Source organism: Falco naumanni, unplaced genomic scaffold, assembly GCF_017639655.2.
Source record: "Falco naumanni isolate bFalNau1 unplaced genomic scaffold, bFalNau1.pat scaffold_49_arrow_pat_ctg1, whole genome shotgun sequence".
Lineage (NCBI taxonomy): Eukaryota > Metazoa > Chordata > Aves > Falconiformes > Falconidae > Falco > Falco naumanni.
In genome coordinates, this window is record NW_024427552.1 from 57,845 (window position 1) to 83,689 (window position 25,845).

A 25,845-nucleotide genomic window follows, 5' to 3' on the forward strand; every position below is an offset into this window, starting at 1 on the left:
GCTCCAGACCCAAACTGTTTTTGCAAGAGGTTTTACAAGTACTTAAAAGCGCTAACAGTTCCACCCCTGCCCTCAGCAGCCTATGCCACCTCTGCGCTAGAATTAAAGGGTGTTAGTTCTTCCTGTGTCTGAACTCCGTTTCCCTTTACATCTCACCCCAGCCCCAGGGGACACAGAGACAGCTCTGGCTGATGCCTTAATCACACCCCTCTGTAAGGTCTGTTCTAGAGGAGTAAGTGACGGGGTGCCTGGTTAGCACACCCACCCCAGGCAGGCGGCATCGGGAGCTGCACACGGGGGACACTCAGACACCCCACCAGAGCAAAGCCGGCTGTGCAGTCCCAGCCACTGCCTTCTGCAGAACAGAGCCAGGCAATCCCCACCACCCCCCCCCCCCCCCCCCCATCCTGGCTGTCTGGTGTTTAGCAGCAGGAAGGCAAATCAAATTACCAAAATCATGTTACTGTAGAGATGAGCAGAGCAGTCTCCAGATGTATGGCATGGCGTCGCTGCGCTGGAACTATCACCTTGCCCCCACTGAAATCAGTGGTAAATCTGCTGCCATAGGGCCAGGAGCCATTACCCCCAGCAGTGCTCTTGTTGATGAGCTGATAAAAGCTCTGCTTCTCATCACTCACTGGCTGCCCTGATGTTTTCCTCAGTGCTTTTAATTAATTTGATATTTTTATCATTGTTGAAGCAGCAAGCACTTTGATTTAGGAATTGCATACAGCAGCAAACTCCCTTCAGCAGAACTGATCCAGACTCCTCCACGGCTGGGATTTCTGCTCCCATCCCCATCCCCTCCTGGAAGGGCCCTAAGGCAGCCAGCCCATGCACAGACACGTACCTATTGCTCTAACACAGGCGCTGACAGCCAGCGCCTCACCCACCACCCAGCACCTTGCCTACCACCTGCTCAGCTGGGGTTTAAGCTTGTCAACACAGATGCTGCCCCATCCAAGACAAAAAGAATAATCTCTTTTTCTAGACATCTCAAATATTCACCCTAGAAACTGCACAAGGGCTTTTGCTTTTCCTATTTGGAAGGTAAAACACTAGGAAGGGAACTGCAGCAAGCAACCTGCATGATTTAATACCACATTTCAGGAAAGCGTTTCACCTTCAGCAAGTCATTCTGAATTGGCAATTTTGTACTCAATCTTGCAGCTAAGCCCTCTAAAATAAAAGCTATGGGCAGCCCATATGAATTTAAAGCACCTGTTATCTGGGTACTTCACGTCCTGCACTGTTTCGATCCTCAGAAACTCATTAGCAAATGAAGAATGTTATTTGCTTTTGTTGTTGTTGTTGTTCTTTTGGCCACACTACTGTAACAAAGGCATTGCAAAGCCAATTGAAAGCTACCTGCCTTATTAAGTCTTGGCATGCCATATTTACTTAGCTCCCTCTTTCAGGTGCCGGGTAGGCAGGGGAGGATGCAAGTTCAGATCAGCAGGAGGATAAAGAAAAAAGGAACTTCAACAACTGGAGCTACTTGAAGGAAGTAAAAGGAAGTAATTGTCAGTCGTTGTCATTGCTAAGGAGCAAATGGATCAACATCAATGCAATTAACAGCCCAAGAAATAAATCCCCCCCAAAAGCAAGCACTGGCAGCCTTCCCAGCTCCCTTGCTGGTGAGGGGCATTGGGACCACCTGCACAGCAACGCACAAGGAAAGGGAATTCTTTCTCCATGGACCTGAGGGCAAGGCTAAAGCAGGAAGGATTTGGTTTCACAGAGACAACCACAACCTTGAGAGAGAAAGATGCCTCTCGCCATTCCTGCAGATGCACATTATGCTCCAAGCCCCCTCTCCAGGGACACCGTGGGACATGGCATCCTGTGCAAGGCTTGACTCAGCACTTCAGAGCGGGCTGACCCTTCAGCCACGCTCTACCACCCCACCAAAGTGGGACCTTGCACCAGGCTGAATGCAGCGTCAGCCCAAACAGGGGGAAAGCCAAGGCAGAGGGGTGCTAGGCAGAAGCTGGCTGTTTGTGCCGCTGTGAACCCATGGTCCCTTAAGCTTTTGAAAGCTGAATTGCCCTCCCTTGGGGGTAAGAGGTTGCAAAGTCTCTACTGCAGCACTGCCTCATGTTACCAGGGCGCTAACTCTGCTACGCGCTTGCTTGAAGCCTAGGGGCACAGTTGAGACCAGTGCAAAATGTTGTTCTGCTTTGCAACTGCAAACCCTTAGCAGACTGTTTAAGACCAGGTTTCTAAATAAACGTGCCTGGATGACAGAGGGGTTGCATCCCATCTATGCTTTAAAGTTTGCTGTGTTTAGACACAGCTTCAGGCTATAGGTTTTCATGCAAATACGACTTCATCCTTCATACAACTCCCCTCTCAATTTCAAGGAAGATACAGACAGTCGTACGATGGTTCCCCTTCTCGTGCTCCCCTGTGACAAGCAGTAAATTACAAGCTCTGGCCTTCCAGGTATCACCACTGGCACCTGAACTGGCACCCACTGAGACTGAAGCAGCTGCTCGTCTTCGGTGTTGTTTCAGGCTCTTTGTAAACTCAGGCTAACAGTAATTACTGTCACACCAATATCAACCCTAACTGCCCAGAACCCCAAACTCGGATGTCAGTTTCCCTGCATAACCTATCCCAAACGCTTCACTGAACTCCTTGCAGCAGCCAACCTGCACAGAAAAGATCCTTGTAGCATGAGGTAACACGGCAAGCCAAGCAGGGAAAGCTCCCGCTGAAACCCTGATATCAGAAAGGCTGGAAAATAAGGGCCATCACAAGACAGGAGAGACCGGAGGATGAAGATCTGTTTGCAGCAGAGGGGGTGCCCCTGCGCCTGCCCCCCTCACCTGCCGGTTCGCAGGAGTCTTTGAAATGAGTCACTTGGCTTCACGTTCATGTGGCGCCGGGCCATTTGCCTTGGTCTTCTGCCCCTTTCCTCCCCACACGAGCCATCTTAAAAGTATTCGTGGAATAGCTTCTGTGCACAACAAAACATCTAACAGGGCTGGGCTGACTTTTAAAGGACTTCATTTCAGTCATGCAATAACTTGCTGTCCTGTCGTATTTCAGAGTAATCAATGTGCATTAATTCAGTCTCCACTGAGCATCAGCAATGAATTTCACAAACCTCACAGACTGAACTTGCATTGCCTGAAAACAGTGCACTGCTACAGTGAAAAGAGCAAGAGGACAACACAGAATAAGCTGTGCTATGTTTTTATGTGCTTCTTACTTCCTTCTTCCTTTACAATAAACTATTAATAAGCCTGTAGGACGCACAAATGGAAATATTTCTGTCTGTTGTTTATCTGCCGGTCAGTGCCACAATGGTTTCCAATTCAGCAGAGGCCGTCAGACCATAACGCAAGAACACACGGGAACGTGGGCTGGCACGAGAACACCCACGCTGTACAACTGGAGCCATAAAACAGAAACGTGCAAATCAGAAGCAGCAAGAGTAACAAATTGGAAATGTTGCCCAGCAGAAAAATTAGCAGTTCATTTATAACACCAATAAACCAAGAGGCACACCAGCTATTTCTTTTCTGACAGTCCGAGCACGTGGCACGTTCCCAAATGACTGCGAGACAGTAGGAAACTGCTCATTTTCCAAGAAAGGGCTACGTGGCATTTCAGCCACTAACAACTCACATGGCCCTATTACTTAGGGCTTAGCCACAATTTTACTCCTTTCAATCAGGAGTGACTTCACTGAAGTCAGACTTACTCCAGGGAAGAACAGATTCAAAGCAAGAGAATTATACAAACCAACTCCCCATCAGGAAGACCCGCATCCCAGTTCACTGGGTTACCCACAGTCCCTGTGGATCATGCAGCATCAGGGATGTAGAGGTTGTTCAAAGGCAGCACTCCTGAGCCTTCCACAACTAACACACAGATACTCTGCAGGCAAGCAACTGCAAGCCCAGCGCAGGTGGCTTTACAGAACCATTTCCCAAAGCCTGCCTCTTGGCCAAGGGCTTTGCAAGGTGCTCTGCACCTCCTGACCATGCTACTGATGCATTTCTAGCTGAGCGACAGCACTGCGGGACTTTGCTGACTCACACTCCATCAAGTATGAGACAAAAAGTCTGATTTGTACAACATTCTGGTTCTGCTGTATAATCCCCATGTGCTCCTCACCAAGCGGCCCACATCCCTCCCCCAATGCCCTGCAAGGAGCACAAAACCCAGCTTGGCAGAAACCGTCAGGGTGTCGCTGCAGCTGTGCAGAGGACCTTGCTGGCACAGCTCCCTAATGCCACACACTCACCAGTTCAAGGGCAAGACAAGGGACAAAGTACTGGACATGAGTGCTCCTGGGAGTTATCTCACCCTACTTCTATTTGGGGTGATGTTCATCTGTTGCTCTGCTGCTTCTCTCTAGTTGAAGAGCAGCAATTTGCCCTTCATGGGAACCAATTTACTTCCACACCCAAAATGAATGCTAATTCATACTAATAAATCACATTTTAAAGGAAGCAGCGTCCTCTGCAAAGCCTACCTCGGTGAGATTAAGCTCTTATGTCACTTGGGCAGTATGGAGAACTGCCCTAGGCCAACACCATTTTAACCTTCCATACGAATGACGTAAAACCATTTCTCAGTCCCTCCCCAAAGCAACAGATCATTTCACAAGCTCAGGGAGCCAGGGACCGCAGGGCATTTCCTCTCTAGTTTGCTACAGCCACGCTGTTTGAGGATAGGACAGGGCATTAAACTAAATCTAAGCAGCGAACGCAAGATGAGAGAACAGCTGTGCCCAAAGGGATCCTGCGCCTCTGGCCTGGTGCGGAAACGCCAGCTGGCTCAGAGCGACCCCCTCACCTTGCATCACCCACAAAGTCACACAAAGAACCCTGCCAAGAGGCAGCAGAGTGCTGGTGCAAAGAATCAGCCTGTCTGTCTGTGTTCCCCTGTAGGACAAGGCCTCAAGGACAGGAGTCCAAGTACTGATAGCCTGATGAATAGAGACTTGTTAGAACTTGCAGGGCACAAGCCCTGGGAACCAAGGAACAAGCTAACTGCAGACCCCTGAGCCGCTACAGCTGAGGAGGCAGCCAGGCGGACAGAGAAACAAGTAGCCAGATAAGGGAACGGATGGCGCCGATATGTAGCTTTGTTAATCAAGAAAGCCGCCTAGAAAGAAACCTCCTAATTTGGGAATAGAAATTGTTGCTATGTCAAGGTAAACTAATAAGTTCCTATTGTTCTAACGGTGTGCCTTAAATGTCAACCAATCAGTGTTTTTTATGCTTAAGATGTAACCAATCAGTGTGTAATATGTAGAAGGTAGAAACGTATATAATTGTAAGAAAATCACTAATAAAAGGACATTTGCTTGCATCAAGCTGCGTCCCGTCTCTTCATTCGCCGCAAATTGGTGACCCCAACGTGATCCGGTGAAGGATCTGATGTGGATGGACTCTCGAATCGCCTAACTGAGCAACATGCAGCGAATCCCACAGAACTTTGAATGATCCGCTGAAAGGAAGCGGGAGCCGGCCTGAAATCCCTCCGGAGTTGAGAGGTGAGCTGTGGGAAATCCGTAATGGGGAATCAGGTTTCGTCCCCGGAAAGAGACGTATATGAGCTTATGAAAAGTCTCCCTAACAAACATGAGAAAAGTATTTCTGGGCATGACCTTAAAGCAATGCTTAAGTGGGTGCAAGTAAATATGCCTGCAGTGACCGCAACTACAATTTTCACGCGGGAACTTTGGGACGACACAGGGGTGAAATTGTGGGATTCTGCGACAAAAGGCAATACTGAGTCCCACCATCTGCTCTCTTCGTGGAAAGTTATTTTTGAGACTCTGAAAGCGCAAAAAGAAAAGGCAGAGGAAGGAGAGGAGGAGGAGTCGCAAGCTCCTATAGCCCTTTCCTTATCAGCCTCTAAATCACAGTGCTCTAAACCCCTGGGTGTCAATGCAGTGGGGTATCCGCCAGAAGAAGACCCCTTTGACCCGGGACCGGTAGAGCCTGAACAAGAACCTGATTTATACCCTCCTGATCTATGTGATGTGTGGGCAAAAATAAAGAAACAAGCCTTAAAGGAGGGGGATCTAGAAATGGCTAAAACTATAGTTGCTCCGGTCTTGTATTCTCAGGGTCGGGCAGGGGGAGCACGATGGGAGGCTCTTTCTTTTTCGGTTGTTAAAGAACTGCGCCGCACGGTTACGGAACATGGTATTTCTTCTCCCTGTTTGATAAGTCTGTTATCTTCTGTGTTTGATACTTATGTCATGACTCCTCATGATTTGAAATCTTTAGCACGATTGCTGCTAACCCCGACTCAGTACACGTTATGGGAGTCGCAGTGGAGAGGGGGACTGCAAGCACTCCTGCTCACGTACGTTAACCGTAATGAACCTGCATCAGCTGCACTGACAATAGAGCATCTTACGGGCACCGGTGCACGTGCTGATCCGGTAGCGCAGGCTCAACACTGCCCCCGTGCGGCTCTCGAGGCAATTAGAGAAGAGGCGAAAAAGGCTTTTTTCCAGGTCACTGACATACAAAAGCCACAAAAAGCCTTTACTAACATCACTCAGGAGTCTCGAGAACCTTATATGCAGTTTATTGATAGACTAAAACAGGCTTTGGAACGCCAAGTAGATAATGCGGAAGCTCGGGATATATTGTTAACAAAACTAGCTGTTGAAAATGCTAATGTTGATTGTAAAAGGCTACTGAAGTCTCTTCCCAACCCAAACCCCACTCTGGTGGAAATGGTGGAAGCATGTAACCGAATCGGTACGGTTGACCACAAGTTTGAAGCTATGGCTGCTGCTTTTGCAGCGATGCGTGGTGTGGGGAATTGCTATGGTTGTGGTAAGACTGGTCATCTAAAGAGAAATTGTCTTGCTCGGGCTGCGGGGAATAAACAACAACCTCCTGGTCCTGGAGTTTGTCCGATATGTCGGAAAGGGCGTGATTATGCTAATCGATGTCGATCTAAGTATGACTTCCAGGGACAACCGATACAGGGAAACCGACCGCGAAGCGCGGGGCAGCTAATCACTAATAAACCGACAACTTGCTTGCATCAAGCTGCGTCCCATCTCTTCATTCGCCGCACTGACCAATTTTGGTTTGGCTTCAACCACCGCTGGAAACCTGAGTGATTTCCCTGCCATCATGAAGGCAAGATCCATGGTGGATGGAGATCCAGAATCATTCATGCTGGAAGGGACCTCAGGAGGTGTCCAGGCCTACATGCTGCTCAGAGAACGATCAGTTATGGGGTTGAAGCAAGTAGCTCAGGCTTTCCTTCAAGTGGGGCTTGAAAAGCTCCAAGGATGGACATGTCACAAGCTCTGTGGGACATCTGCTCCACTGCTTGACTGTCTTCATGGGGAAGGACATTGTCTTCCCTTGCTTTTAGCTGATGCCCATTGGCCCTCACAGTCCCATCAAGCACAACAGGCAAGAACCTGGCTGCCTTTTCTTGCTGATATGGCCCAAGAAGATATGGGAAGGCTGTTATTAGGTGTCCCCAAAGCCCCCTCTTCTCCTGGCTTTGCACCTTTCAAACAAATAAGACCAATGGCATCCTGGGCTGCATTAGGAAGAGCACTGCCCAAGGGTTGGTAGAGGTGATCTTTCCTCTCTACTCAGCCCTGCTACAATTTGTCTTGCTGACTTGCCCTTGATTTCTACTTTACCAACGTCACCCATACTTGACTCAAACGTGCCATCCACATTTTCACCACTCCTGCCTTGTCTTTTTGTTCAAAACAAGTCCAGGAGAGCTTTTGCACTATGTTGGTCAGAGATCATCTTCCACCTTCCATTCAACAAAGGCCTTCAAGTAAAGGTCCCTTTCTCTAGTGCTCTAAAGGAGATATCGCTCTCCTTCTAACCTTCATCAGGAGGTTGAGAGAATCTGAGCAGAAGACCTTTGCACACGGAGGAGTTAGTGATGAGTGTCACAGAAAAGCTGAGCAGACCTGTGCTGTGCTCCACGTACCTCTCGGCCTTCAGGCTGTGCTGAGCTGAGTGTGCCCCTGGGTTGCAGAACAAGCCATACTGGAAGAAGAAATCTGCAGGAAGCTGCTGGTGAATGGCCAACCGCTCGCCCTTACCTTTGTCTGGGACTGCAGTTACCAACTCCCAAGTGAACATCTCCTCTTAGAACACGAGAAGTGATGACTAGAATGGGTTTCCCTGGCAGAAAGCACTTCAAGAGCTGACAGGAGCAGTGTGGGATAACCCTTCTGCAGGCAGGATCTGCACCACTTGCTGCACCACCCTCCCAACGCTGTAAACTCCATGTTCCCGGCCTCAGAAGGGACGGAATACAGCTGACACGGTTGTCTCTGTGTGTAGAGAGTTTGCTCTAACCAAGGCCATTTGAAATGACACTTTGTCTCGGAGTCCAAGTGCCTTTCTTACTGCAGCCATAACCAGCTGGGCTGCTGATGGCCCATCCCCCAAGGGAACTGGACACTCCAGGGACCTCAAACTCGCCTTCATGGCCACGTGCCTCCTAGTGGCCTATGAGCTTCTCAGAGGTAATGGGTGTCATAATGATAGCCCAGATCATCAGCCTGCTTGTGGCCTCGGTTACTCCTTGGTTAGCGGTTCCTGAACTGGAGAAGGCAGTGACAAAGAGATGCACAGGAATGGAAGAGATGGCCAAGGACCCTGCAGGTGCCATGAAGGCTCTGCAGGAAGAAGTGTGAGAAATAGCCCCTATAGCTTTTCAAAATGGAATGGCATTAGATATGAAGCTGGCGGCTGAAGGCAGAGTCTGTGCTGTTGTTGATACCAGTTGTTGTGTATATGTAGATTAAAGTGGAGGAATTTCTACAGATATAAAAAAGATTTGGAAATATCCTAATATTTGTCATGAGTCCCAGAATGTTCACACCTTCTCTGGAATTCAAGACATTTGGAATACGCTGACGTCCTGGTTTCCTGATTTACAGCTCTGGGTTAAGAAGTTCATCCCCAGATGCCTTTCTCCTCTTCCTCTATGATCACTCCAACCCATTCTACCTATGTAGCTTCTGCTTTAAGGTTCAGCAAGGAAAAGTTGGACTGTCTTTCAGTAGTGTCTGTAATTTTCCCTATGGGCAACTCTTGAGTTGTGGCAATAGACTTCATGGGGATCTGCACGAACTAGCAATAATACAGCTGAGAAATGTATTTTTTATTTATTAATTTCTATCCCAGTCCCCTCACCACCACCACCATCCACCATTCACCATTAGCAATCCCTCTTTTAGTTCTGGTTACACCCATACTCTAAGGAAATCAGGCAATATTTACTGCCAAGAATTTGCTACATTCAGCTTTAATAGTGAGGCTGGAGAGGTGAGGAGCAAGGCTGTCCACACAGTGTTTAGCTCCAGGGACTGATTTTCCTACCTGTCCGCACCTCCTCAGGAGACACTCTGCAATTGGGAAAGCCTTCTATCATTTCTCCAAAGTGCTCATTACCTGCCTTTCCCTTTCACTGTACGGCTGAAACTTATCTCATTAAGTGTACAAGCCAAACTTGAAGACCAGATGTCCCTGATGGAGGAGACAGGGCTTGTCAGGGCGTTCTCCCTCGGCATGAGCCCAGGGTGTCTGTGGTGCTGTGGACTTCAGGTGTTCAGAGGAGACTGAAGAAACCTCTCAAGAACACCAAGTCAGGAGCAAAGCCCACAGCCCCTGGAAGCGTTAATGGGCCCCGCTGAGGGCCATGGCTGAGAAAGCCTCCCCATGGCCTTGTTAGAGCCCATCCTTGGAGGCTGTGAGTGCAGGTAGGCAAAGGCGCTGTGCAGGCAGCTCTGCTGCTGAGCAAAGCCTTGGCTTGCTTGATGAAGCAGAAAGGCCAAGCCGTGATCTGCAGCCTGTGGAAGGTCGATGCTGTCCCTCACACAGAGCTCAGGGCTCTTCCTGGGGACCATGGAAGGTGGGCATCCAATGCCGAATGGGATTGCTGTGGGAGATGGTGTCGAAGGCTTCCCTAATATCCAGGTAGACAGCATCCACATTGTTTCCCTCACCCACTAGACAGGTCACCTTGTCACAGCAGGAGATCAGGTTCATCAAGCAGGACCCGCCTTTCATAAACCCATGATGGCTGGTCCTGACATCCTGGTTTTCCTGTGCCTCCTGTGTGATGGCGCTCAGGACGATCTGCTACACAACGTTCCCTGGCAGTCAGATCAGGTTGACAGGCCTGTAGATACCCAGATCCTCCTTCTTACACTTCTTGTAGGTAGGCACCACTCTGAAAAACCTTCAGTGTTCTGGGACCTCTCAGTTAGACAGGACTTTTGATAGTCATCGCTGTGGTGAAACAGTTGAGGAAAAAAGCAATGATTTTCACAGTATTCCTGTATCATGAGATTTCCATAGCCAAGGACACTTTCCAAAGCACTTTGTCCTTCCTGGATATAAGGTTCACCTGCACCACAGGTCTTCTGTGGCTGCAGAGAATTCACTGGTAGCAATGCCCTCTGCTGCCAGCACTGCACAGTCCAGCCCTGCATGTCTCTGGTCCCAAGAACAGCATGGATTGCTCTCCTTAAGGGCATCTCATTTCACCTTTACAGTGCCAACTGCCAACCACCCCAACATGATCTGCAGGAAAACTTCTGCTTGTGTGTGACCTTGGGTACCTGTAGAGGTATTTTTAAAGTACCGAGAAGACATGTTACCGTTGTCCGGGTTAGACAACCCAGGCCTGTTAGTTGAAGCTGCAGAGCAACTTTAAATTGTCCCGGGAACAAGCAGTGTGAGAAAGAAAACAAGCTATGCACGGACAAGAAGCCAGGTGCAGAAGTCCTGGGAACCGCGAAATCAGCACGCTCTCATCGGCACACTCTGATCAGGCGCCTGCAGCATGCCCACCGATCAGTGACACAGACACCCACGTGGCCAGAGACTTTTATCCAATCACCTGTGTGTAAAGTCGGGTGGGCGGTTGGTTTAAGTTATAAATATGACCTGTTTATTTAATAAACTGAGCACGAGATGTAGCCATACTGATGTGATTGTCGTGACTTGGCCGACTCTCCACGGGGGACCCTCTTTGTCTTCCCACTGAAAAAACACCCCAGTTACTTGTAATATTATTTAAATGCAGTCATTTTAGTACTGGGGAACACTGCAACAGACTGACAGCATGATAGTCTTAACAGTCCTATCTTGTAGAAATCTTTCTAATTTCTCAGAATGTATTTGGCAGTATTTCTTAGTGTAATAATATCATCTTCAACCTCAGCTTTTAAAAAGGTTTTGGGAAAAAAAAAAAAAAAAACACACCTGCAACAAAAATAGAAAATTCCAACATGTTTTATGGCAACAGTTTTAAATGACACTGTTTCAGCATTAAAATTCCATTAGAAGTGGGACAAAACCTCCCAGCATAAAGACAATTATCTAGAGATTCAATTACTGAAACTGCTTGCAATCAGCTTACTTCAGTGGAATATTCTTTTTTCAAGCTTACAAGAAAAAAACATTCTTGAAATGAATCAGAAGTCAACACCAAAGTTTCTCTACATCACAAAGCAATAAGGCAATTTAATATGGTATTAACACATGAAACAGAAGTTAACTATGCTTTTCAAAGATCACTTAAAACAGAACTGAGAAAAATGGGCTGATGATATGTTCTTAGGCTTATGTTCTAAAATTGTCATGTTCCATAGTTTCAGATGAGTCAGCTGAGTAGAAAAGTTGGTTGTCTGGTACTATGCTCGTGCTTCCAGACCTAATCCCATCCATAATTAAAAATAGAGATTATTTGCCAAAATTTGTCAAATCTGAAAACAGTTTTGAGTTTCGTCTTATCTGACTTATTAGCAAAAGCATCTAGGTCCTTCTTTCCTTCCTAATTAAGATGACATGGATAGAAATATTCAATGTTCACTTATGTTGATTCAGAACAAATTAAAATGTAGTAGTATGAGACTCTGCCTTAGCTGTGTTACAAGAGGTCTGGAGCTCAAAGATTTGTACTGCTATACATCAATAAGAAAATAATATCCATCCTTCTGTACTAGCTGATTATTTCTTTAACTAGAAAAAAAAATGTAAGAAAAATCACTTTTCTTCCAAAATGTTAATTCTCTAGGGAATGTTTTTCAACTGTTCTTTGTTACCTTCCTAACAAAACTGAAACTAATTACAGCAACACTTCTTACCACTCACAGATCTAACATGCATATAATCATGGTAAGAACAGTTATTTTCCAGCTTTATAGTATATATGTACATTCCTCTTATGCATTTAGAGGTGGACTTTTTCAGCCCAGGAAGGGTGACTGTACGTAGCGTGTCTGGCCTTCTGCAAATTACAGGATTGATAATGTAAACTGGTCACTCCCTCAACTAACTGGTAGCTGAACAAAAGCACACATCGATTTAAATTTTCCAGGTGATGAAAAATCCTCCACTTAACCTGGTAAAACCTTCCAGGGATTAAGTGCTGCCTTTACTAACAGTAGTATGTCCTTGGATGGTAGTCAGGGTCAGCACACTGCATGGAAATGCAGCTGTCCTTGCCCTGACATACAGTAGACAAGCTAACAATAACGTTTTGTTCAGCTCTGCAGAATCAGTTTGCAAAATGTGTAATTTAGATCGTTCAGTTGGTAGGGGTTTTTACTATATATATATGTATAAGCAAGGGAAACATAGAAAACTAGGAGGTTATTACAAAAGGTGGGAATGGAGATTAAGCACTGGCAGGAGAAGAGGATTATGAATTTCTGGCAAAGGCCCACCTTCTCGTGTGTAAAATAGGCACATCTCTGGTGTCCCGCAGCAGGGAAGGAGGAAGAAAGCTAGCTGCAGAGAAAGGCACAGCTGTGAGAGAGGCAGACACCAGGGAGTAACTGCCATGGTACATGGCAAACAGGGGCGTGCGGGCTAACAGCAATTTGAGTTCACATGGGTGAAAAAGAAGGAAAGCACTGAGTCCATAACACAAATTAGTAATAAGCTATTTATTCTTGCAGCTCCCATCACCTTTGGCTAATAACAATCTTTGACAGCAAAGTAACGATTAAAGTCCTCAGGACCAAATTTAACCCACTGACCATGAAGTGGCAAATGAATCCGCTCTTGTGGCTGAAGTCAAGAATGGCCAGTGGTACCAAAGGGACCGATGTTTCTGTGCATTAGTTCTAGGGAATCATGCTCTGCATTTCAGTGATGGACTACGTATTGCTGGCTCTGCCCTGATTTACGGATGATACACTAAAAACCTCACCTGTCCCACCATCAGGTAGTCATGGTCTTCTGGCACTCTCGCTGCACAGGGAGAGAGAAACCCAAATTCATTTCACTGAAGTAATGCAAAAGACAACCTCAGGAATGCCGAGAAGAATTTTTTGTGAAGTGGACATCTTTCTGGATTTTTCAGATTTGCATTCAGTATGCTTTACTTAAGTTTTAGCTGTTTACACTGAGCAACATAATTCTTAATAAATTATTACCGAGGGGGAAAAAAATGCAAAGCCTCTTGGGAAGACGACAGCATGAGGTTACTAGAATCGCAGGCCATTAATTCCTTGGGTAAAGCAACATCCTTCTGTGGTGCTGGATTTAGCTTTGATGACAACATTGACAACATTTCTGCTTCTGGTTTAATTTGAAGTGTGAAACTCTGTTAGCAACCCCACCCAAACATCATTTTCCTCACTTCAGCTATGCGGAAGAGCAGAGGGATATTACTTTCAGTTTAAAAATAGGAACAGTTTCCCATCAGTTTATTCAATTTTGCCCCCTTTCTGGAACTTACTGCGCTTTTGCTTGCCTTGGCGGTTAGGGGCTGTGCTGTAAACCAAAGCAATAAGGACGACTTTAGTTAAAGAAGAGGTTTGGGTTTGTACCTTCTTGCTAAGAAATCTTACGACAACTCCAAGATAATGTATTTGAGGTCACGAAACACACAGGTGCTCAGTCTTCTCACGACGGTCTTGCTTTGAGGGCAGCCAAGACAGAGGAATGTCATTTCCTTCCGCCAGTGCTGGTGACCTGTGGGCAAGATGCAAGCAGAGAGAGAGATCACCGCACTCTTCCTTCCCCGGCTCCCTGCTCTTCTTTGCCTGTTGGTTCATAGCAGATTCCTGTTCTGCAGCGGTAAGGATGGTTCTGCTGGTGCCTGCAGTCTGCCTGCAGTCACAGCTGACAGCACAAGGCTGAGGAGAGGGCAGATCTGCACCAGTGCAGCTCAGGCACCGCCTCAGAGCTGTGCCAGCGCACAGTGCAAGCACTCGCAGTGACAAAGGTGCCGCTTAAGAGTTCTGGTCTTTGTGAATATAGCTAATCTTGTTCTTTTTATTCTTTCCTCTCTTTTTTCTTCACACACACGCACACCCCCACACCCTCCCTTAGCCAAGTAACATTGTGGTACCCAAAACATCCTGTGGCAATTAGTTCCCCGGTTTCCCTGTGATTAAGTACCTGATTTGATTTCTCCTATTTGAAAACCTCCATTAGCCGTGCTTGCCTCCTTTACACTAACTACAACTTCACTACCTATCTTTTTATACAATAACCGCCCCTCTGAAGATTCCTTCTTCAGCATTTCCTTCCGCTGAAGCTAGTTCTTATCCTCGCTGCTGATTTTCTCTGCCCCATTTTAACCCCACCTGATCTGTTCTGGTGTGGGGATCAGAACTGCACAGGTCTGGGGGGTTTTAGGGCAAATGTGACACAATTCCCGATTTGTTCCGCGTTCCTCTGCGCTCCTGATAAATTTGCTTTTCCTTTTGTGAACTGCCAGCGGTTTTTAAGCCGACACTTTGCAACACCTGCTCTGCCGGCAGCATTCCTCCCGGCGGGTAAGCACCAGCCCGGTGCACCCCCGGCACACGGAGCAGCTCCCCAGCCCCCCGCTGCCCGCGTCCCCCTCTGTCCCCCCCGTCCCGTCCGTCCCCGCCGCCCGCACCCGCGGCAGCCGCGGCGGCCCGGGCAGGTCCGGCTGCTCAGCAGAACCCGCCCCCGCCCCGCCCCTCCCGAGATCGCCCCTCCCTGGGATTGATGTGTCACGTGGCCGTGCGGTCCCGCCCCTTTTCCCGCGCGCGGTCCCGGGGCGGCGGGCAGCCATGGCGGGGCGCGGGGCTGCGGCACGCGTGCTCCCCGCTCTGCGCCGCCTGCAGCCGCTTTCCACGGCCCGGCGCCCACCCGCACCGTGGTTCAAGGACCTCCAGGCTGCCGCCGGGACGGCTGCGGGCTGGCGGCGGGGCCGCCCCGAGCGGCAACTTTCAGCCCCGGGCCTCAGCCGCCCGGTCGCTCACGGAAGCTACAGGAGATGCTGGTGGCGGCGGAGCTGAAGAGCCGGCGGGGTGAGGGGACCGGCGGGGCGGAGGGGCTGGCTGAGGGACATGGTGGGGGTTGAGGGACATGGCCCGGCTGAGGGGACTTGGGGAGCCGAATGGACGGGGGGAGTGAGGGGGGTGGCGGGGCTGAGGGGGGGCTGAGGGGAATGGCGGGGCTGAGGGCGCCGGCGAGCTGAGGGGGGCGGCGGGGCTGAGGGCGCCGGCGAGCTGAGGGAGGCGGCAGGGCTGAGGGCGCCGGCGAGCTGAGGGGGGCGGCGGGGCTGAGGGCGCCGGCGAGCTGAGGGGGGGCCGGGCTGCGGCCGTGCCGTGCCGAGGGACCGGGGCGCTGAGCGGACCAGCGGCGGGGCTGAGGGCCGGGGGCCGCGCGCGGCGGGCAGCGCCTGGCAGGCGGGGCACGTGCCGTTCGGCGCGTGGCGGGGGAAGCGGAGGAGCGCGGGCGGCGGTTGAGCCCGGCGTTGGTGCCACCTACCGACACGGACGCGTCGCAGCAGCCCGTCCCCGTCAGTGCCGACACCTTCCCCGCCAGACTGTGGCGGCTGGTCAGCAGCCCGCGCTGCCGCTCCGTTCGCTGGGTGCCTCCGGCCAGGGGCTGCTCATCAACCAGCCGCTCTTTGAGTGCGAGCTGCTGGGCGCCGGGCCGGCCGTCGCCGCGCAGCCGGGTGGCCGTGGGGCAGCGGCAGCCGCCGGTTTCTTCAAGACCAAGAACTTCAGCAGCTTCCTCCGACAGCTCAATCTCTACGGCTTCTGCAAGGTGGGGATGTTGCCGGGGAGCAGTGTGGTGGGGGCCGGGCCCAGAGGGTGGGCAAGGCAACGGTGGCAACTGCACCGGGTCCCTGCATCACTTCCGCAGCCCCCACTTCTGCCGTGACCGCCACGAACGCCTCGTCCACCTGAAGCGCCTGACGAAAGGCAACAAGGCGAAGATGGCAGCGGGCCTGGCTGTGACCAGCCGCCCACCCAACCGCTTCCAGCGCTTGCTTGGCATGCCACTGGCCGGGCAACCGCTGCTTCCGCCCTCGACGCTCAGCCATGCCAACAGGCCTGGTGAGTCGGAGTGGGCCGTGTGGGGCCTTGGTGGGTTTTTGAGAAGCGCTGGGTGGCATGGGTTTTGAAAATCAGCACTCTCCTGAGGGAGAAGGGTTACCTGTCCTTGCCAGTGGCATCTCAGTTCACCTGGCGTAGGGAAGCTGTTGTTGTTTATGCAGGTAGATCTGCTGCCAGTAAGCATGAGTAGCATGGTTCACATGTATTTCAGGCTGCCTGTAGACTATAGTACAGTCTCCATTGCGTGCTACACTAAGAACACCCTTGCCCGATCTGTGTGGAGCTGGCACAGCTCTACCAGATGAGCGTTACTGCTTCTTGCCCGTCGGTAAGGATGCCCATCAGTAGGGGTGCTTAATAAGCTGTCATTAAATGTGTGCGAAACAGTGAGTCATGTGAAGTGATCACTAGAGCATCCTGTTAGTTTTGTGCAAAGGAGGCAAGACCTGGTAGTAAGATTTTTGTCAGTTGTCTCCTGAAAAAGAATTCACAAGCTACGCAGTTTTTAAAACGGATTGCACGAGTAGGTGAGAGCTAATTAGAAAATAATACTGCTGAAAAGCCCTAGAACGTGTTTTCTTTCTTTCTAACGCTCTTTGGGAGGATCTGAGTTTTCCCAAGACAAGTCTGAGCCCTCAGGATTATTCCACACGTTTTGTGTCGGCCCAAAAGCTTTGTAGCTGGTGCTGTGTAAGGAAGATGTGAATATCTTGCTTTGCAGTGCTCTTGGGCTGCTCTAACTGTGGGCTGCTGCCAGAAGAGCACTCCTGCTTCCCATTCCCTTGATGGCGTGTTAACTGTCATTTTCCTTGCAGCTGATACAGCAACGTGTTGGTTCAGCGCAGTGATCGGAGAAGACTTTAACAGCCTTTTTGTGGCTGGCTCTTGGAGCCGGGTGATGCACCCCATGGGTGCAGAGATGTAAGGCGCGGTGTAGGAGGAGGGGCAGGACTGTGCGACCAGGAGAAGGGGAGAAGCAGTTGACGGTACTGCTCTCTGCAGCACCGGCTGGCATTTAGAGCAGAGTAGGGTATCCCCATACTCTTGGTTACTGTGTCAGGGTAGGAACTGTCATCTAATTCAAGTGGTGTTTTCCGTGATGTGTGTGGAACTGCACGTGCGATACCAAGAAAACAAAATGAAGCATCGGAGAAGGGATGGAACTTATTTCGGTAGGGAGGCTAGGAAGCATTCAAATTAATGATTTGATGTGAACGTTGTTAACGCTAAGATGAGTCATTGCAGACTTCAATGACAGGTGGTTTGTCTGATGTAATGCAGACCACTGGTAAAGGAAATTATTAGAAAGAGACAACTTGTTCATTTTTTGTCCTGTTTTGATGGCTGCAGTTTCAGAGTTTTTGCTCTAGGAGTCTCATTTTCTAGAAAGACAGAACAAGGAAAACATTGGGGTTTCTATGCAGTCAAGTTCTGACAGGCTGACAATGCACTGTGCGCTCTGTACTGACTGTTTAGGGGCACGTCTTTGCTGTAAATGTGAGGTAATTTGATAGATAAGAGATACCTTTGTTTGCAAAGCGTCGGTCTGTTCCCAATGTCTTGCAGCATGTAACGCTGTGTTAAACATTCAGGAACAATTCCTGTACAGCAACGGGAGGTGGGTAACTTGGCATCCTGTGGTGTCTTGTGTATGTGTTAGAACTAGATAATCTTCATGTCCCTATCCAAAGGTGAAATATAAACAAAAGGATTTTCATACCCCTGTTCCTTCTCTCTGTTTATAAATGGTGAAAGTACTGAACAGGAAATAAACAGTCCTATACGTTAAGTCTTAGCAAATCTTCAGGGTCAGCTGGTATTTATTTAGTGATTCTTAATGGTTAAATGTGAACTTGCAGAATAATGACTGTATGTTAGTGATTTCTTGAATTAGCTTCCATCAGAGGAGTGCCAGAGGTAAATGTGAGGCTATTTTTTAAAAAAAGTCCTTTTGAGTGAGAATTGGAAACTACAGGTCTGAGAAAGCCTGGCTTCTAGATCAACCCTATTGATGTGAACCATCCTGAAACTTGTAATTCTCCTGGCTAAATGCAATCCTGCAGGGGAGTCACAAATGCAGTAGTTCTTAGAGAAATCAATGAGCACAGGCGTTCGGGGTGTTACTGTCAGTGTTTCAAGAAAGCCACCAAAACAGAAATTGAGCTGTCATGGTATAAAAGCAAATACCATTTCATGAAACAGTAACTGTCTGAGAGATGAAACTGTAAAATAATAGAGAAGAATAAAAGGACTATCTAGGAAATAACAAAATGGCAAAGTCTGGGATATTTTAGTCTGCACCGAACTAGTTGAGCTGACTGAGAAAAAATTGGCTTTGAATTTTTTTTCTTGACCAAATAAATGACTTGTCATAAAGTACTTGCAAAGTCCTTTGGAGGATTTTGACATTGCCCTTCCCTTAGCTGTTTGTGAGCTGTCAGTAGTGGAGTTTGGTAAAATCTTGCTTTATGATGTCCCTTTCTTAAAATGTATTGTCTGATTTAACACACAGTACTTTCAAAATTGCTTTTGTTTGGTTTAGTAAGTTACTACACTTTCCGATGTATGGCACATTTCTAAATATGGGTAACTCCTTACTGCCAGTTTAAGGAGATTGAATGCTACGCAGACACCTGTGTTGGCGCTTCACTCGTGTGCCACACAGCAGTTACTGCATGCTCAGATCTAAGAGTACAGTCTCCTTTCTGGGTTAAGTATGCTGGAGCAAAGGTGGTCTTCCCAAATAATGTTGCAGAGCCTTGGCTCCTCATATTGCCTTTCTTTGCCTGTGAAAACTCCTTTCCTTAACACTTGTTTCACTTTAATTTGTACCCACTGCAGGACTGCTGACTGTAGGGCAGTTTCATCAACTTTACGGTCAAGGTGTTTTCCCTCCTTACTCCTACACGGCAACCTCGTGCCGAGCCCCCAGCACTTCACCAGCACAAAGATTAGATCCGACTGCAGTCCCTTCCACTTGGATCCAGCAGGGACCACTTGGGTTGCTGCCAGGGCAAGGGGCTTGCCCAGCTTTTCCAGATAAAGGGGCTGCCTTTCCGGTACTCCAGACGCTTCCAACAGGAGCCACGTACACACTCCAGCCTGTGGCTTCTCTTCCGCCACTTCAGCAAGGGACTCAAAGCGTTGCCGCATCCATTGCAGATTGTAGCAGCTCTGCATCTTCAGTGCCATACTCACAAGCCTGCTATCCAACAGGTATGGAAAAAAATTTCTGCATTTGCTTTTCAAAAATAGATTTTAAAGTGAGACTATTTTTCTATAATACTCTGCCATGTGTATATCTCAAGTGAGAATTGGAAAGTGTCCAGTCTAAAAGGAAGATGGACCTTTAAAGCAAAAGGAGTTTCTGTTTGCTATTTGTGTCCTTCCTCCAGATTTTGTTTGTCCCCTTGTGATTTTCTGGATAGCCTTTCTGTTGAGGTGAAAGGGTGAGGAGAAAAACATTTGTCCAAAATGTCGGTGTGAGGCTAACTTTCATTTTTGTTTTTTTCAATTAAGCAAAACTTGGACAATGATATTAAAGCACTGAGACCTTGTTAAGAAGTAGTATCCTAGGCCGTGGTCTCATGTTTTTCCAGGTCAAGGTTTTAAACCTTAAAGATCAGTCAAACATATTGTGTAGAACAGGGGTCCTCAAACTTTCTAAACAGGGGCCGGCACGCGGGTTAGGTGGCAGGAAGTCATCTGTGGCTGCTTGGTTTCCCCCTCCAACCCCCGGCAGGGTGGTGGTGATGTGGTGGTTCTGTAAATACGGGGGGGCGGATTGAGGACCCTGGGGGGCCATTTCTGGCCCACGGGTCGTAGTTTGAGGACTCCTGGTGTAGAATATTTCATTCTGCTCGTACTATTTTTGTATCCAAAATTTTTTTCTTGCTTAGCTTCTTTATGTTGTATTTTTTTATGCACTGAAGACTAGAAAGTACAAAAGTCTTGGCTTCTTTCTTTTTTTGAAATTATTTCTGCCACAATTGTCAGTCTCACTTAATCACTTGATTACAAAATAAATCAGTCTCACTGAAGTGTTTTTATTCTTCAGAAGAGGAGTTGAAGCAAATTACTGTTCTTTTCCTTGCCCTTACCTTGAATTGGAAAAATCACATGATGGGTTATTTTCTGGGGAGTGGTGGTCTATTTGTTGTTGTTTTGTGGTGGTTTTGTTCAGTTTCCCTAAAACTTCTGAAATTCAGAACAGTGACCCTTTCCTTGAACAAACTAAAGCTCACTTATTATTCTTTCCTTCTGCCTGCTCCTCCTTTGGCAGCCGCACCTTCACAAAGACAGCTATCTATCCCTGTTTAGAAATCCTACACAGTGAAATCATTACATCTTTTGTGCATCTCTTCTGAGACCTCTGCTGAGAACATTTCAGACAATAATCACTAGTTTCCATAACGTCATTTTTGTCAAGGAAGGGTTCTGAGGAGCTGGGCATTTCTTGTAGACACACTTAAATGTTTAAGAGACAGGCAATTTCTGCCACGTGCTCCTTGCCTTGTGCCCCTTATGCAAAGATTACTGTGGTGGCCAAAGTGTGGAGCCTGCCTTACCAGCTGCTAACTATTAAGTCTTCTGCCAGGAGCAGGTGTCCTGAGAATCACAGAATGGTTTGGGTTGGAAGGGACCTTAAAGATCAGCAAGTTCCCACCCCCCTGCTGTGGGCAGGGACACCTTCTATTAGACCAGGTAGCTCCAAGCCTCATCCAGAATACTTGCTTCATTAAGGTGGGAGGTGGTCCCCGCTTTGTGTTTCTATTGTTACAGAGCATAGGCTGAAACTCATCATGATGAGTTGTAGTTGTGTCTATCTCAGCTAAGGCCCCAGCCCTCTTCCGTAGTCAAGGGAAGGAAAGGGGCGTCTCGGGTGCGATTCACATTGCTCGGTTTAGAGTTTGTCTTGGGGTAAGATTACTGGTGTCCTGGAAGTGCCTGTTTTGAAGTACTGCCTGTAGGGGAGCTGAGGGAGACCAGCGTAGATTTAGACATGAATATGGAGATCTCTTTCACTGGATGACGCTCGTTGCTTTAAGTTTAAAGGATAACTTGGCTATGTTGCTCAGGTAGAATCTTCTGGGGTGGGAGGTGGGTGTGAGAATGTGGTGAAAACATACCAAATTTTGCAAGGTGTAATCAAAACTAAAATACAGAAACTTAGGGAATCTGAGGCATTTGAAAACTCCAGTGAATTAATTAGCGTTTCTGAGAGTGTAAGTGACATTTCACTGGAGTATGATAAATCTTTTAATTTTCACTGTCACTTAGGACTGTCTCAGTGGTTTTACTTCTGTGCCTGTGTATCTCTTAATCTCTCCGTTATCCTTTCTTCTGTATATTATAACATACAGCATGCTGAAAGCGTGTTTCTTCATATGTCCACATGAAAAAGTCTGGTTTCCTTCATCATGAGAGCATAGCAGCAAGATTAGTTTGTTTGGAAAGTGATAGTTAACCTTAAGATATGTATTTAATAAGTGAGAGAACTGAAGAATGTATGTTCAATCTTATTCTTGACTCTTTTCATTTCACTTTTGAAGTCCCATTAAATGAAATCAAAGTAGAACTTTCTGAAAAGATTTCTTTTTATGTGTATTCAAACTTGTTTGTTAACTTCCGTGACAAAAAGTTTTCCCTGGTTTTTCATTATGATTCTTATTGAAAAGTCAGTAAAATAAAATATGCTCGTCTAAGTCTTTTTTTCCCCACTAGCCTTAGACCATAATTATTGTAAGGATTTAGTTCTGTTTACTTTCGGCTATCTGCAAAACCTTTGACAGTAGTAGAATCGGGTGAAAGAAATGCGTTGAAGCTTCATTATCTGAGAGTGTCTAATAATGAAAAATCAGTCATGGAGACCATGTGAGACATTATTAGTTATTGGTGCCACCTGACAGTGCAAGTCCAGTCGCACCTTTTGCATACGTCTGTGCCTGTAGGGTTCATTTACATATGAAAACCTTTGTGGTGAGTGGTAGTTCAGGAGTAGTCATGATATTCTTTGGAATGATACACTCTCGGTTAAGATAATTCATTTTCTTTGTAAGTCTTAAAATTCACATGGTCACAAGTGTGTATGAACACCTAGGCTCAGCTATGTGAATACACTTTTTGTGGTGTATTGTGACAAGAAACTCAAGCAGCCAAATCAGAGAGGTGATACTAAGACACAAAAGACTGATTATGAAGTTTCTGCATGTATGTGTGTGTTTTATCAATTTTACAATATATATTTTTAATATATCTATACATATCTTAAAATAAGTATTTTTAAGATTAAGAAATTGGTCTTAAAATCACTTGGAAGGTAACAATAAATTTCTGGAATTTCGCTTACTGTGTGATTATTGAAATGTTTAATCAAAGTAAGCAATAGAACTCTGCACACCAGGCACAAGTTCTGGCAGTCTGATAGCTGTGTTTTGAATTCTTGCAGCCACACCACAGAGCTGTTCAGCAGCAGCCCACACAGATCCTCTGGCTGGCTGTGCTGGTCCTACTGCTTCAGCGTGCACCCACGACAGCTTTGTCCAGGTGAGCGTAGCCTACTGAAAGGAGGTGAAAGCGAAGGAGACTGTATGAATGAACTGCAGGTTTATACACTTGTGAAATTCAGGATAAAAATTTGAAAATTGATCTGCTTGATAAAGTGAAAGTGATGTGGTTTACAAATACCTATTTCAAAGAACCACTGAATGTTAAACGGGTAGTTTTGTAATTCAGGTTAGGTTTCAGGGTAGCAGCATAGCGGGTGTCCTCATCAGTGGAGTGTTTTTTTGCTTGACTTCACCAGAATCACTTTTAGTTAATGAGCTTGCATTTGTCTTGGAAGAATGTTCTTGCCTGGACAAAAAGAGATTCTTTAATATTATGAAAATAGTGAGAAGCAGCTCCACTTCTTTGTCCCGGACAGCTTCCTGCAGTCCTGAGTTTCATTTGTTGAACGAGAAAAACTAAGGTGACTTTTTGGAATGGGCCCCACCTCAGAGATCTCTTATTAAAGATAACTCCAGTACTTCCTGTAAATGCGTTATGTAATTCTAGTGGAAACTGCACCTTATTTGGAGGGCCTGGCTTATCAGGTATCGGAAGATCTGAAGGAAGAATGCAAGGGCTTCCTTTTCTATTACAGCATAACGCATATACTTTTTTTCCCCCCTCCCAGAGGACAAGCGAAGCAAGTTATGCTTATGTGTGTTGAAAAAGGGTTGACCTACCCAAGCTTGATCATCCAGTTTCCTGTCTTGCAAATTTCAACCTTTGTCTTCTATTCATGAGGTTTTTTTTAAAAAAATAAGCTTATCCAAGATGGGCAGGTTATGGCCTGGATAACACGTTAGTGTAAGGCTATAAATAGCCAACAGCCAGTCATGCCGTCGATATTGTAGTATTTATTTTTCGCACAGTGCATCTTTGTCCTCTCACTTTGATCGTGAGCTGCTTTTTTCATCCAGGACGTGAGGATCCGTCTGAACGATGGGAAGTCACAATGAAATAGCTTATCTCGGAAGGCCGAGATCAATGGGATAGTAAACCATTCCAAAGGAGTTGTCAAAGGTGGTGTTGTGGCTAGATTGAAGGATAATATACAGTGTCCAAAGAAAATCAGTTGTTTGGAGAAGCAAGTCCGTGGGCAGTGTGTGGAGTCAGAAGAGCTTTAGGCCACTTGCTAGTGGTTGCTTTGTTTCCTGGAAACCCCCAGCAAAAAGCTGCCGAGCATCTGGGCAGAGACTGTGGGAAGGCGATCCTCTGCGTGAGAAGGCCAAAGGCGAGCAGTGCCCTGTATCAGTTCCACCAGGTCAGTAACCGGCTGTCTCTGAGCAGGGTAACACAGCTATCGTACCGCGTGGATCAACGGGACTTCTAGAGATTTCTGAGTCTTCGCATAGCATAGGTCATTTCTCCTGGAACGTGGTGACAGGCTGTGCAGGTGGTACAGAAGACAGCAGTTTGACTGCGGTTCTTGCTGAGCTGTGGGGAATAATCAGTTTGCCTTTTGTGTGTTCTGGGGCATATACTTCCCCAAGCTTCTGCTGGGGGATGGGGCAAGCTGCAATATTGAGCATCCTGCCCTGCTGGTGTATCCATCATCCATCAGTAACCACTTGCACAAATCCTCAAAAGCGGTAAAATTCATCAGCTCTGGCTGACTAAGCATTTTTACTGTTCTTCACAAAAAATAGAACTATTGCGTGGTATATTTCCTATCGTTCCACTCAATACCTTCCACCAGTTGCAGGAATTCAGTGCAATGCTGTTGAAGCGTGGTTTGCGGGGCGTTTTAGGCTGTTTGGTCCCGCTGTGTGCTGCTAGATAGGAGTGGCAAAGCCTATACGAAACTGCTGGACCAGTCCCGAAGACAGTGAACCGTATCGGCGCGCTAGTAGTCAGCAAGCTGGTTACCAGCCCCGTTTCTGTTGGATCCAGACGGTGCTTTGTGGTCTCAGAAGGAAAAGCTGGCACTTCTGGACAAGGAAGCTTAAACCTTGTGCTGTTCCTTACTGGGTCTTGCAGAGAGCATCACTTTTTAAGTTTAGGAGAGATTAAGACAGGTGGAGTTTCTGGGTCTTGGAGGCCAGCTGCTGGGCTTGTACAGTACGCACCTGAGCTGCTGAAAGTGTTAGGTGACCCTGACTGGAACACGGGCAGACCAGGCCGGTAACTAACTGGTTGGTTGGCTGCAGTTTGCTCTCCAGAAAAAGCTACAGAGAATTACTGCGTGGAATGGCAAGGGGACATAGGTGGTTATACCCAGACATGGTGGCTGATGATGGCGTATCTCGCCAGGTTTCTGAAATGGGGGTTTCAGAGGTTTGTATTACACTCTCATCACAGTTGGTTACAAAACAGGGAGCTCGGGTACAACTTCTTACCCATTTTTCATTTGGGATCTCTTAAGTGGGGTTTGGATTAGTGGGATGAATCAGTATCCTTGGGTAGGAATGAGTCTTTTGAGAGACCTCCTGCTATCTTCTGCAACAGCAGTGCTGGCAGCTCACAACCATTAGCTCAATACTTCCCCGCTGCTTTATCATAGATGTGAACTGAGGCTACATGTTGGATTTCAGCGATTATTTTTTTTTTTCCTGCCCTCACCTCATTTTGTTTTGTTTTGGTTTTTTTATAATAGCAGCCCTGCTGTTTGATTATTGCTATTACCATGGTTATTAAGCTGTCAGTATTTCCTTGTGGAACTGAAGCAAGAGGTAACAGGAAATGGAGGAAATAAACGTGCAAGAAAAAAGAAGAAAAACTTTCTGACCTTAAAAGCAAACTACTTAGGACTGCTTTTATTTGTAATAAGGAATGATAATCAGCCATGTTATTTCAAAAATAAATCAAGTCTGAACTAATTCCGATTTCCCAAGCACTCAAGCCAGATTTGTGTAGTGCTAGCAGTCCCTGAAAGTCCCATGTAACTCTGTTAAACATTCAGGAACAATTCCTGCACAGCTTCACTTCACCCGCTTCAGCACTTCCTGGACCATGGTCTCAGCCATCTCTTGAAGCTC

The 25,845-nt window shown here is 47.2% G+C and overlaps 1 protein-coding gene across 1 annotated transcript; it reads left to right on the top strand.

The window, feature by feature from the left end:
* Nucleotides 1-8,460: 8,460 nt before the first annotated feature.
* LOC121082256 (heat shock factor protein 5-like) lies at nt 8,461-23,069 on the top strand. Its single transcript, XM_040581607.1, is given in 7 exon segments — nt 8,461-8,500; nt 15,098-15,283; nt 15,701-15,847; nt 15,850-16,064; nt 16,066-16,321; nt 19,163-19,537; nt 22,770-23,069. Coding segments are annotated over 7 exon segments (1,335 nt in total). The 3' UTR covers nt 22,886-23,069.
* The last annotated feature ends 2,776 nt before the right edge of the window (nt 23,070-25,845 follow it).